Raw genomic sequence first — 14,112 nt, 5'->3', positions numbered from 1 at the left:
GGATATTGGGAATATCGACACTCACAGGTGCACTTCCTGTCCAACCATTTCTGTGAGAGAAAGGGTACGAGGCAGAGTTGCCAAGCTACCGCTTTTGATACTAATATTCAGCAATATTCGTGGCTTTAGCAATAGTTCATTAGACTTTTTAGACTTTTTTTATACTTGATTACTTGGTTCCAACTTAGGTAGCTAAAAGTGTAAAAAGCTTATTTGCTTTATTTCTGTTATTTTTATACCTGCTTAAGTCCCGACCCTCCAAGCAGACCATTGCCTTTGTCAGAGCTGGGGAGTAGCCAATACCTGCCAAAAGGACATCTGCAGGCATTCTGACCTCTGCAAGGGACTGGCAGCTGGTTCCCCAACCATATCGCAGCCACCACCCTGCGACCAGACATTGTCCTAGTGTCTGAGTCGACTAAGCAAGTGGTGCTGCTGGAGCTGACAGTCCCAAGGGAAGATAGCTTGGAAGAGGCCTTTGAAAGGAAGCTCTCCAAGTATGCAGGACTGGTCAGCAACTGTCAGCAGGCTGGATGGAGAGCGAGGTGTCTCCCAGTGGAGGTTGGTTGTAGGGGATTCGCAGCCTGTTCCTTAGCCAGAGCCTTCAGCAATTTGGGCATCGAGGGTGAGAGAAAGAGGAGAGCCATCCGCAGTACCACCGATGCGGCAGAGAGGGCCTCAAGATGGCTGTGGCTCAAAAGAGGGGAGCCATGGAGTCATAAGTAGCTAGCCATCTGGACACAAGCTGGGGTCTGATCAGCCCTGGCTGGGTCACCTGGAAGGAGGTTGTATGATGTTGAAAGACCCGAAACACCCGATGATTCCAGGAACATCACTGAAGATGTGTCCAGAGGCATCAGTAGATGTATGTACACAGGTATCTGCTTAGGAACACTGCTAAGCGCTGTGGGCCCTGCTGTCTGCTCTGACTTAGCCGTATTAGTAAGGCTACATCTGCGGTGCTCTGTGGATTACTCGCTAATACAAAAGTAAATCTTTCTCACTAACAACTCTACGGCTTCTAAGCAAACAATGTTAACTTCTTTCTTTCGTAAACAAGCTGAGGAGTGTAACAAGAATAATGTACAAGAGACTGATAACAGTAGAGGTGACAAAAGCTGTGTTTCGCCTGCTTCTAGTTCGAATTTTCTAACGGGTCCAAATGCAGATCTAGAAGTAATGGTCCTCCGAAGTCAGGTTTGTATCCCTGTTCAGATGTTTGGACTGAAGAAATGTGGAAGAAAAAGAAGGAAACTTATCCCTGGTTAGACTTCAAGGATGAGAAACTTGGGTGTAAAGTATGTGCAACTGCAAACAAAAGCAGTCTGACACTTTTCACTTCTAAGAGTTTGAGGCAGTCAAATGAATGGCAGATAAACCAAGTATCCTATTACGGAGCTGTTGGAAGTACACGCTTGAAGTCTCTCAGAAAAAAAGTTGTTGATCACAAACTATCAAAAGCTCACACTGCTGCTCTAAGTGTTGAAAATATAGCTAGTGAAGATGCTCTTGGAAAATTATGTGACACCATGAATGCTTCGCACCCAAAGGCAATTCGTTCAATTTTTTGTTCTGCATATTATTTAGCACAGAATGACAGACCATACTCTGATCACTTTGGCTTATTGGAACTTCAAAAAATTGATAGTATTGACATTGGCATTGGACTGCATTCCCGCACTAGTGCTAGAGAGATAATTAATCACATAGCCATTAATATGAAAAAGAAAATTTCCCAGCATATCAAGCAGATAAATGGCAAATTTTCTGTTCTCATTGATGAATCAACAAGCCTGAGTATTAAGACCATTCTAATAGTTTATTTGAAATGTGAAAGTGATCAGGAAGATGATCCCCATTTCATGTTTTTCGATCTTATTGAACTGCCTGATCAGAAAGCTGCAACTATTGCTAAGCATCTATTGAACCATGGGTTTGATGACTCTTACTTGAAACAGAACTTGTAGCATTTGCGAGTGATGGGGCAAGCGTAATGCTTGGTGTCAAATCTGGTGTTGCTACAATTCTCAAGGAACATTACCCTGATGTGATAATTTGGCACTGTCTTAATCACAGATTAGAACTTGCAGTAGGTGATTCTCTGAGAGAAGTTCATGGAATAAATCATTTTCAATCATTTATGGTCAAATTGTACTCTGTTCACAGTAGATCACCTCTAAATCAAAAGGAACTGTCTGAATGTCCCTCTCAACTAGAACAACAAATTTGCAAAACAGGCCATGTTCTGGGCACTAGGTGGGTAGCTAGCTCGTTTCAAATAGTTTCAGCAGTGTGGCAAAATTATGAAGCACTGTGTTTTCATTTTGAAAAAGCAATGAAGGATGAAACAAGATCTGGGAGTGACAGAAAAACCTATGAAGGTCTGTTGAAAAGACTCTCTTCAGAACAGTTTCTATTGGACTTAGCTCTAATGTATGACACGTTGCATGAATTTGGTTTACTGTCAGAGTGTTTACAGAAACGCACTACTATGATTGTTTATGCAGACAAACTGATCCAATGGAGCATAAGATCACTGCATGGACTGAAAGAGCAACCTGGTACAAAAACTCTAGAAGCTCAAGAGGCAGTTGAAAAAGGGAAGTTTGGAGAAATTACCTTAACAAGCAACAACAAAATTGTCTCCATTAATTATCTACAGTTTCTTACTCGTCTTATAAACAATTTGTAGCACCGTATGTTCACGGCAACATCCTTGAAAGGTTCTCAAACTTCTAAACCTCAAATTATGTATAATTCCCTGCTAAATGAAATGTGTGTCCTAGATAAAGATAACTGGCCTGCTGAAACACTGCCTAATTATTGAGAAGCTGCAATATCACCTCTCTGTAAGAGGTTTAAAGCTTTCTTCTTCCTCTGTAATAAATCCCTTCAGAGATTATGTGGAGGACCATGGACGCTGCATCCCCCAAGATTTACGCTCATTACTGAGCTGTTCACAAGTTAATCCTATTAGTACTGCTGAGTGTGAAACAGGATTCAGTTACGTGAACTTGATAATAACAACAACAAGCTCAAGGATTCTCATAGATCATGTATCAGCACTTATGTTTGTTAAACTACACAGACCTCCTCTAGTTCAGTGGAATCCTGAGCCATATGTCACATCATGGCTGTGGTACCACAGATCAGCAGATGACACCAGGACAAGAGCTGCTTCAGAACCCCCGAACACACATTACGCCTGACCCTTTGTGGAAATTATTGTGAAACTTCTCAGTGGTGGCATTTGGTCAGAATGTAATTACTTTTAAATTGGTAAAATACATGATTTACCTCTTCTTTACTTGCTTGATAATTATATTTTATGAAAATTAGTGAGTGCAACCGTGTAATACTTTGTCATATTATTAAATTAAGTATAATAGTTATACTTATGATGTTGTTTGTTGATTACAGCTCTGCTTTTAATACTGTCATCCCCAGCAAGCTCATCTCCAAACTCCACCAACTAGGCCTCAGCTCATCACTCTGCAACTGGGTCCTGAATGTCTTGTCAGAGCGTTCACAGGCAGTGAGACTGGGCCCTCACCTGTCCTCCACTACTATCCTGAACACTGGTACACCACAAGGTTGTGTATTGAGTCCCATACTCGACTCCCTCTTCACTTATGACTGTGTACCTGCATTTAACACCAATACCATTGTCAAATTCGCAGACAGCACAACAGTGATCGGGTTGATCTTTAACAGAGATGAATCAGCGTACAGAGCGGAGGTACAGAACTTAGTGAGCTGGTGTTCAGAGAACAACCTGTCTCTTAATACAGCAAAGACTAAGGAGCTAATTATCAACTTTGAAAAGTCACGGGATGGCGAGTACGCTCCAGTCTACATTAATGGAAACATAGTGGAGAGAGTGTCCAGTTTCAGGTTTCTGGGAATACACATCTCAGAAGACCTTACATGGTCCACTAACACCACAACAATAGTTAAGAAAGCACAGCAACGCTTGTTTTTCCTCAGGATGCTGAAGAAAGCTGGTCTACCTGAACAGATGCTAAGCCCGCACTTCTAGACTGAAAAATAGCTTTTTCCCCAGAGCTATAATTGCTCTGAACTACTCGATCAAGCATCATCCATAAATTTGTTATATTGCTACTTTAATACTGGTTTTATGGCCATCATGCATCTGAATTGCGCTTCTGTACTGCTGGACATTACTTGTACTGGCTGGTTACTTGATATTATTTATTGTTTATTTATTTTATTTACCATTTTATAGCATTGAGTATGAGAGTTGAAAACTCATTTTCGCTGTATTGGTGCACGACAAATTGTACTATGCAACGACAATAAAGATATTTCATTTCCTTTCATTTATTATATGTTTTATTGTACCAGTTATACACTGAAATGTAGTGATAGGCTATAATCTCATTAATGTCTTAACTGTCACTATATTTCTTATTATTACTAAATGACAATAAAGGGGTGCTGCGTGTCCTCATAATCATTTTGGTGGAGCTCTGGAATTCATATATTTCTTTATTCTTGGTTTAGTGCTTGACATTATAAGAAGCCATATTCATATATATGTCACACCCAATTTTTGACTGGGGCAAGGAGCAGGTACACAAATTGGGTGTGACATAATGAAGGGTGATTGATAAGTTCGTGGCCTAAGGTGGAACGAGTCAATGTTAGAAAACCTAGCAATTTTCAATGATCTGAAACAGAAATACCACCAAAGTTATTAACTTCAAACTTTCCGCATAATCACTCAAAGAGTTTAACTGCACATGCATGTAACGAGAGCTGTATAACCTTAGGCCACAAACTTATCAATCACCCCTCGTACAGCTCCGGCATCTAAAAAAATGGCTCTCCACCCCTGAGCACCAGTGATCCACAGTCTAGCAGGAGGCAAGGGCAACCTGGAGCATGGGGCTTGCTGGAGGGCCTTCAAATGTCTGTACTGCCCGGGAGCAAACTGGGGAGGGCCACAGCTGGGACACCTTCATGATGAGAGACAGTAATTGTGCTGTCGAGCATGTCCGGTGGTATGTAGGAGATGACACGGGGCATGGAGCATGGAGTAAAGTCTGTTTCCATGCGCTCATTGTAGGTTGTACATAGAAAGGATGCCAAAGTCAGTTTGCTGATGTCAGTGCTGTAGTGCAGGCACAGGGGAGAGAGTGAGCACACCAATGCTATCACTGCAAAAACATCACTCACAGAATAGGGTAACCAACATGAATGATCTCTCCCAGTTCAACATCCACAGTACTGTGGCATGGCTCCATCAAGGTAACAAATTACCATGTGGACTGAGAGAAAGATGCAAGGATGTTCTGAAAGCCTTGTAGAAAATGTGTAAAATCCACACCATCCCTTGGGAATCCTTGGCCATGACAGTTGAAAATGGAGGAGTATTCAAGTTGACATTGAGAGCATTTCTTTTAGGATTCTGGAATCCATTTGCAAGCATCGCACTGAAACCCAGCAGAAATCGAGATAAGTCAGAGTTCATCAAGACTGCATGTACTGTACATAAATTAATGAGAATCAGGTTTATTGTCACTGACACAAGTCAAGACATTTGTTTTAGTGGCAGCAGTAAAGCCAGGCATAAAAAAGTTACTCTAAGATAGTATTTAAAAAAATAATGCAGAAGAGGGATAGTGAAGTCATGTTTGTGGGTTCATGGGTCATTCAGAAACCTGATGGCAGAGGGAAAGATGCTGTTCCTAAAACATTAAGTGTACATCTTCTGGCTCCTTTACCTTCTCTCTGATGGTCGTAATCAGAAGAGCGCATGTCCTAGATGAAGGGGGTCCTTAATGATGGATGCTACCTTCATGAGGCTTGGCTTCTGAAGATGTCCTGGATGGCTGGGAGGTTGGTGTCCATGCTGGAGCCGGCCGAGCACACAACTCCCTGCAGCTCCTTGTGGCCCTGTACATCAGAACCTCCATGTCAGGCAGTGATGCAACCAATCAGAATGCTCTCCACGTTACATTTGTAGAAATCTGCACGAGTCCTTGGTGACATACCAAATCTCCTCAAGTTCTTAATGAAATATAGCTGCTGTCATGCCTTGTTTGTGATAACATCAACATGAGATATTAATCTACTCATCTTTTCCACTGCGACCCCTCAATAACATGTGCTTCGTGTTCTCCCTACTTCCCTTTCCTGAAGTCTACAATCAATTCTATTCCTGCTGATGTTGAGTGCAAGGTTGTTCTTGTGACACAACTTATCTTACACTTCCTCTTGCCATCTAAGATTTTGTCAAAAACAGTGATGTTATTGGCAAATTTATAGATGGCTTTTGACCTGTGCCTGCAACAGAGTCATGAGTTTATAGAGATAGAGCAGTAGGCTAAGCATGAATTTTTGAGGAGTGTCTATGTTGACTTTCAGTGAGAACATTATGTATGTATCTTCGTGTGCAAATGCATTCTAAGAAGGTCAAATAAACAAAACAGATCTGTTAGATTTCTTTCTCCCATATATTACATACACACTCTACATGTTACTGCAAAGTTCCGTACCCATACATTTACAAGAGGGAATGAAAAGTTAAAGAATTGAAACTTGCTGAAGTAACAAAACTGTTGAATGCATTGAATGACTTGAATATTTGCAATGGAGGATCTGAAAATTCATAACTAGCAATTGTAATTTTAATCTGCTGATTTAAAGTGATGAGACTTGAGGTCAGGTTCATTGAAATAAAAGGCAGAGTAATGGGATCAACAAATATTAGCCTTCTGGTGCACATGTGGAATGGTGCAAGAGGTTGAAAGGAGTCCAATAATTTTCTACTCATCCAAAGCAATATTTCTGAATGCATCCACCAATGAGCAGCAAGCTATCAGAATAGTTGAACAGGGATTCATGAGGCTTTGTCTGCATAATGATATGTTTTAGAAGAGCTTATACTGTGCTGCAGGAAGAAATGGTCAATGTGAGCATGAAAGTGGATGTAGATAATCTAAAACTTGAGAAGGAAATGCTTGAGGCCATTCAGATGGCAAGAAAACCCAATAAGGTCATTAAACTTCAATCCTTCACAGTTATGTTGTAACATCATGCCAAGTTGCTGACCAGATCTCTACTGCATTAACTATCAAAGGAAAAGGCATTGGGAAGAGGAATGTAACTTTCCAAAACTCCATACATTCAAGTTAAGTTTCATTGGATTGTAAAATAACAAGTATTATTTTTAATATAAGAGACATAAAGCAGAAAGCTACAGGCTGAACATCTGCATCAGGGAAATGGTAAAGATACCAAAGCAGGATACATAGAAATTTGTAGATAATCATATAGTCAGCATGGCTTTACAAAATATTTTACATTTTATTGGTGTAACATAAGCTGTGTCTACACGCCATGGAAAAATTAGCTGCCTAACAAGGAGAGTAGGATAGAGGTAAGCATGCTTTTATCTGCTTGGCAATACGTAGGGGAGGAGACCAGTAGGGATTGGTGCTGGGGCCTCAATGTTTTTGCGAAGCTTATCACCGAACATATGGTTGTTAAGATAGTAGGGAAGTAAAAGAATGGAAAAGGAGGTCACAAAGAAAAGCTTAGATGTTGGTTGAGTGGGAAAATTTAGGCACACTGAGGATCACTTGGTCCTTTTGTTGTGCTCTGCCATGGTTCATCATCACTGGCAATGAACACAGGTGCACCTCAGTGATGTGTGCTCTACTGCTCTACTCTCACAATACCCACGACTCTATGGCCAAACACATCATAAATGCCATCTATAAATTTTCAGATGACCTCACTGTTATTAGTAAAATCTCAGGTAGTGACAAGTGTTAGGGTGCATTCTGGAGTTAGGGTATATACCAAATTTCGATTTCAACAGCAATCTTCAGATCTGAATATGGACCGTAGATTGAACTTTGAATTTTAATTTCCTGAAGCTGTATTTAAATAAATCGCAGACCAGGAAACACCCAATTGGCTAATATATGTCTCCATATGCATGAACACCCCATTGCATGAATATGACACAGAAACCACAGCATTTAGAGTAAATTGCAGAACAGGAGACATCCAATTGACTTGAGATTTATGCACAGGCATCACAATAATTAACACTCATTTTGGGTGTGATGGTGGGAAGAACATGGAGTTTGGAAAATTACATGTAACTCAAAGAAACATCATGAGGGTATTGTAACTATAGAAATTCTCCTGTTTCTACCTTTGCTCACTAACAATTAAAAATGTGATGTAATATCGAGTCAGAGAGTGTGTCTCTCTTACTCTCTCTAGTGACTCCAATGCGTCCTGAACAAACTTTTATATCTGCCAGCTGCCTCTCTCTGGTAACTTTGTTCACAGTCACGAAACAAGGAGGCTTACATGAGTAATATATTAGATTGACTCACTCCTGTACTCTTCCTGGTCGCCATATAAAGTTGAGTGTCATCACAAGGACGTCACGCTCCACATCAGCAAAACCAGAGAATTGATTGTGGACTTCAGGAAGGAGAAGTTGGGGGAACATGCAACTGTCCCTGAGCCTGGTGGCAAACTTTTGTTCTTTCTGCCCAATAGGAGAGGACAGAAGAGAGAATGTCTGGGGTGGGTGGCATCTTGATGAGGTTGGCTGTTTCTTCCAGGCAGCGAGAAGTGATAGGTAGAAAGCAAAAGAAAGGCTTACAATATTAGTGGGAAGCTGGATGATTTTCTGTTGCTTTTGAAAACTGATAGAGGGCAACTAAACAAAACAATAAGGAGAGAAAAGTTGAAATACGAAGGTAAACTAGCCAATAATATAAAAGAGAGTACCAATAGTTTTTTTCAAATATATAAAGAGTGAAAGAGAGGTAAGAGTGGATTCTGGATTGCTGGAGAGGTAGCATTGTGAGACAAGGAAATGATGGCAATGGTAGGAGGAGAATGATGCCAGGAATGAAAGGGTTAACATATGAGGAGCTTACTTGCTGGAGTTTAGAAGAATGAGGGGGGATCTCATTGAAATTCTATCGAATATTGAAAGGCCTAGATAGGACGGATGTGGAGAGGATATTTCCTATAAATGGGGAGTCTAGGACCAGAGGGGACAGCCTCAAAATAGAAGAATGTCCCTTTAGAACAGAGATGAGGAGGAACTTCTGTAGCCAGAGGGTGGTGAATCCGCGGAATTCATTGCCACAGACAGCTGTAGAAGCCAAGTCACTGGGTATATTTAAAGTGGAAGTTGATAGGTCCTTGATTAGTGGAGAAGCTCAAGTTTAATTAATATTCAACCATATATTTGAATATAGGCAAATGAACCAGTGCTCCCCCGGGACCAAGATGGAAAACACATTATCAACAGCACACACAGTACACAGCACAAATAGCACATATGGTTACCATTTCAGAAAAACACAAAACATAGTCACAATGACCAAACTACAGACTAAGTCCCTGAGTGACATGACTAGCGTGGCATGATAAGTTGTCCTGGTCTTGCTTGTTCTTTCACCAAGCAAACACTGCAGAGCAGGACTGACCGGAGGGAACCTCCCCCCCCTCCCCCCCCCCACAACCCGGTACGGATTCTCACACAGAGGCCTCTCCCACACCATCTCTGAGCCTCTTCCTTTGGGTACTTTGCAACAAGCAACCCTACAGCCTGGGGTTAGTCCTCACCTCAACAGAGGCAACACTACACCCTTGCTGTCAGTCTTCGCCAATGAACGAGTAAACTTGCAGTACTCTACGTTAGCAGTGTCCTACAGGGACTTACAATCACAATGAAAACATCCAAGGCAATCACACAGATCTTCATTTGGACTGTGCACTGTCCAACGATACACATCAAGCCTAGGCAAAAAACCACAATGGCACACAATAAATCCTGCAGTACTTGATGTTCTTGGTACCTAACAGTGACTTGCAATTGTAAAAAATGTGTACAAGATGAAATGGACCCAGCACAGACGCCACGTCCAACTATGCCACCATTTTATCTGAAGAGGCATCTTACTGCAAGGTAGAAGAATGGGGTTGAGAGGGATAATAAATCAGCCATGATCGATTGGTGGAGCAGTCTCAATAGGTCAAATGGCCCAATTATGCTCCTATGTTTTATGGTCTTATTGTCTATGTGTGGACTGGAGACCATAGAGGGGAGGCTCAGTTTTGTGATGTGCTAAGTTATATCCACAACTCTCTGCAGTTATGAGGAAAAATGTGAAATTAAGTAATTGTGTAGATGTTAAATTCCTCATTTTTGGCATGAAAAGTAATACAACAGAATTTTAAGAAGTGTGTGTTATCACTGGTGGACAGTGTTACAAAGTTAATGTTTCAGATTACAGACTTTTCACCAGAATTGGAAAGAGAGAAAACAAGTTAGTTTCAATTTGCAGAGAGGGTGGGAAAGAGACAGGTTGAAGCTAGGGTTGGTATGATCATAACGCTAGTTGTTCGATAAGATAAGGAGGACAATTAGATAGAGGTGGACGTATATCATGGAAAGTATAACAGCTGTGAAATGTAACGCTACAGTAGGTATCCGGCAGCTGGTGGATAGGAAATGAGTCAACGCCACCTGGAACCAGATTGGGCTGTGGATGAAACAATAGCAGGAAGGGCAATTCTGATTCAGACTTTTGGAGTTGGGCTGTGTGGAGACTGTATGCTCCGTACATCCAGTATTGACATTGTGGATTCTCTCTGTGAATATCAGGCGTCTCCCAGTTCTGGTCGCCCCATTGTTGGAGGAATTTTGAAGCTCTGGAGAGAATACGGAAGTTTACCAGGACACTCCCTGAATTAGAGTCCATGAGATATAAGAAGAGGTTGGATAAACCCGAGTTGTTTTCTCTGGAGTAGTGAATGCTGAGTTGAGATCAGATAGAGGTTTATAAGTTTATGAGATGCATAGATAAAGGAGACAGTATTTTTTTTACACAGAGTTGAAATGTCTAATAGCAGAGGTCATACATTTAAAAGATAAGTGTGGAGGTGTGTGGGGCCAGTTTTTGACACAGAGAATGGTAGGTACCTGCAATGTACTGACTAGGGTGCACGTTCTTAGACAGATACGTGAATGAGCAGGAAATGGAAGAGTTGGTCTTGCTGAGTTTCTGGATCGACGATGTTGCTCATAGTAACAGTAAAACCAATGAATGATTGGTAAATGGCTAGACTACCCCTTGTTGGAAATAGTCATTTCTCTGCATCATTATTACTTGCGCAATCACCCTGATCTTGTTACGTTTGTAACCTATATAACGGGAAGATGGAGATCTGTCAGTTCACTCCTTATACAGTTTCAGGAAACCAACTGTGCTACGCCCATCTTCACTGCAACTGCAAGAGCTAGCAATTTAACTTTGTAAACTGCCATACATTTGGGAAGGTTCCTCACTACGTAGGTACTTTGCTGGAGGTCCCAATGATCCTTCTCACCCTCTTCAAGAAACTGCAATTAGAGAGGTGAGACAGAACAAATACGTCCTGCTTCTTTCAGGGCAGCTCATGCTATCTCTTCATGAATGGACAAGCAAAGATTTGGATTTGGATTATTAACATTCATATACTCATCTTCACAACAATCAAGAATCCATCACTTGTATTTTCCTCACGTCATTGGTGCTTTAGAGTTCAATTATTAATTGCAGCCGCCAGGTCATTTATTCTATCACCTCCCTCTCAGGCTTCAATTATTCTCTCAATCAGACTTTTAGCACTGTCTCCAATGTTGGCACCAATTAAAGTTTTAATCACTTCCCATATCAAGATTTCATTAAAGCTCCAAGTCAGTTCCATTTAAATATGCTAAAGGATCGTAAAACTTTTTACAACATAAATGTAGAGCAATTTTTTCCCCATGACTTCTCTAAAATCACAAGGTAGGCTATGTAAGTATGGTCTTTAGCTGCACAGTGTCTGTATAATTGAAATTTGGTGAAAATGTTACAGAACTCAACCATTTTGTATTTTTCTCAGATTGCATCAAAGCTGTTTTCTGGTGCATTGCAATAAGTAAAAGAAATTCTAGCCTTATAATCAGTTTATCTTCATCTCAATCACATTTTCTAATTCCATTCCTCATCAACCAATTAACAAGACTTTTTGATGGTCGGGAAGAGGAAATCACATTTGATTTCTCTGGTACTCATGCCATATTTTTACCCATAAGCCCTCAGGGAGGTTTTGCAGGCATAGCGCTGATTGAATTCAAACTTCATTGATACCTGCTTTTTACTGAGTGTTGTATGAATCACCTGCTGAAATTAGTCCTTAAATTTTCAAAATCTGGTGAGTCTAGTTGGAGTTATAGTCCATATATGAGTTACTACAATAATTTAACTAACATAACCATTATGAATGATATAGGTTTACAGGGAAAATAGATCTGGTAAGATGGTAAACTGCTCCAACTGATGTACCCAACAAACTATTAAAGTTTAAACTTTTGTTCAATTTCAAATTGTGGGATCAGAACCAGGTTAATATCACTGGCATATGTCATGAAATTTGTTGTTTTGTGGCAGAAGTACATCTTTATGCATAGCAATAAGTAATTAAAATTACAATAAGTATATTAAAAATAAATTAGATAAGCAATGCAAAAGGAGAGCAAGGAATAGTGAGGTAATGTTTATGTGTTCATTGTTCATTTAGAAACCTGATGGCAGAGGGAATGAGGCTGTTTTTGAAACACTGTCTATGTATCTTCAGGCTTCTGTACCTCCTCCTTGAGAAGAAGTGATGGGTTTCCTTAAAAATGGATGCCATTTTTTTGAGGTATTGCCTTTTGAAGGTGCCCTTGATGCTGTGGAGGCTGGTGCACATGATGGAGCTCACTGAGTTTGTAACTTTCTGTAGTTTTTTCTAATCCTGTGGCTAAACACATATCTTTGAGGCATTCCAGTATTGATTCTCAGTGAGGATGAGATATTTCCTATCTGCACTGACTGTGGTCTCCCAGTGAGGAAGTCAATGATCTATTTGCAGAGGGAAGTACAGAGGCCCAGGTTTTGGAGCCTGTTGATTAGAATTGAGGGGATGATTGTGTAATCAGCACTAAACTGTAATCAGTAATTAGCGGCCTGACATAGGTATTGTTATTGTTCAAGTGATCCAAGGCCAAGTGGAGAGCCAGTGAGATCGCATCTGCTACCGACCTATTGTGGTGATTGGGAAATTGCAGCAGCTCCAGATCTTTGCTGAGGCAGGAGTTGATCCTGGCCCTGACCAACCTCTCAAAGCACTTCATCACAATAGGTGTGAGTGCAATTTGGTGATAGTTGTTGATTCAGTTCATTCTGCTTTTCTTGGGCACTGGTATGATTTTTCCCCATTTGAAGCAGGTGGGAATCTGACCGCAGCAGTGAGAGATTGAAGATGTCCTTGAACACTCCCACTATTTGGTTGGCACAGGTTTCCTGTGCCCATCCAGGTACACCATCAGGGCCCAACATCAAGATTTAATACTTGGTTGATTACGTGATTCTCTTTTCACCTTCCTGGTTCATGATCCCCTGCAAGTAACCTGAATATCTTAAATGGTTTCAGTATCCATAACTACACGGTCACATCCTTAACAAATTAAGATCACATCCACACTCACCTTCCTCAAAGTGATATCACTGGTCCCATTAGGGTTCGTGTACTGGTACCCACTGTTATTATATACATACAAACAAATATAAAACAGTTATCTTTGGTATTCTTGCCCAATACTTAAACCTCAGCCAAAACAGTAACGAAATATCACTTGCCATCTTCCCTTGCTTTTCCCACATTAAGTATCCTATTTCCTACACCAAAAAGTGGCCAAATTTTAAAAAGGACTTTTTAGCAGTAAAAATTTAAGAACATACATTTAAGGATACACCATTGTTAAAAATGCAACACAAATGCAATTCTTTCTTCCCACCTAACAACATGTTTTCTTTCCAGTTTATCTGAATAGATTATAATCTTTTACAACCATCATTAGTTTTACCTATAGTCATAGAGAAGTGCAGCACAAAACAGGCCCTTCAGCCCATCTAGTCCATGCTGAACCATTTAAGCTGCCTACTTCCATCAACCAGCAACAGGACCAGAGTCCTCCATATCCCTATTAACCATGTACCTATCTAAACTTTGCTTGATCTAGCTCACATGCACTAC

General features: G+C 40.7%; 2 protein-coding genes across 6 annotated transcripts in view; one reads left to right on the top strand and one right to left on the bottom strand.

The window, feature by feature from the left end:
- The window catches only part of LOC140198631 (CMP-N-acetylneuraminate-beta-galactosamide-alpha-2,3-sialyltransferase 1-like), a 100,108-nt gene that overhangs the window by 25,918 nt on the left and 60,078 nt on the right, over positions 1-14,112 (bottom strand). The window lies entirely within an intron of this gene.
- LOC140194550 (E3 SUMO-protein ligase KIAA1586-like) lies at positions 1,530-3,476 on the top strand. Its single transcript, XM_072252107.1, is given in 3 exon segments — positions 1,530-1,962; positions 1,965-2,165; positions 3,421-3,476. Coding segments are annotated over 3 exon segments (690 nt in total).

This window comes from Mobula birostris, chromosome 1, assembly GCF_030028105.1.
Source record: "Mobula birostris isolate sMobBir1 chromosome 1, sMobBir1.hap1, whole genome shotgun sequence".
NCBI classification, from domain to species: domain Eukaryota; kingdom Metazoa; phylum Chordata; class Chondrichthyes; order Myliobatiformes; family Myliobatidae; genus Mobula; species Mobula birostris.
This window is presented reverse-complemented; position numbering and strand designations above follow the sequence as displayed.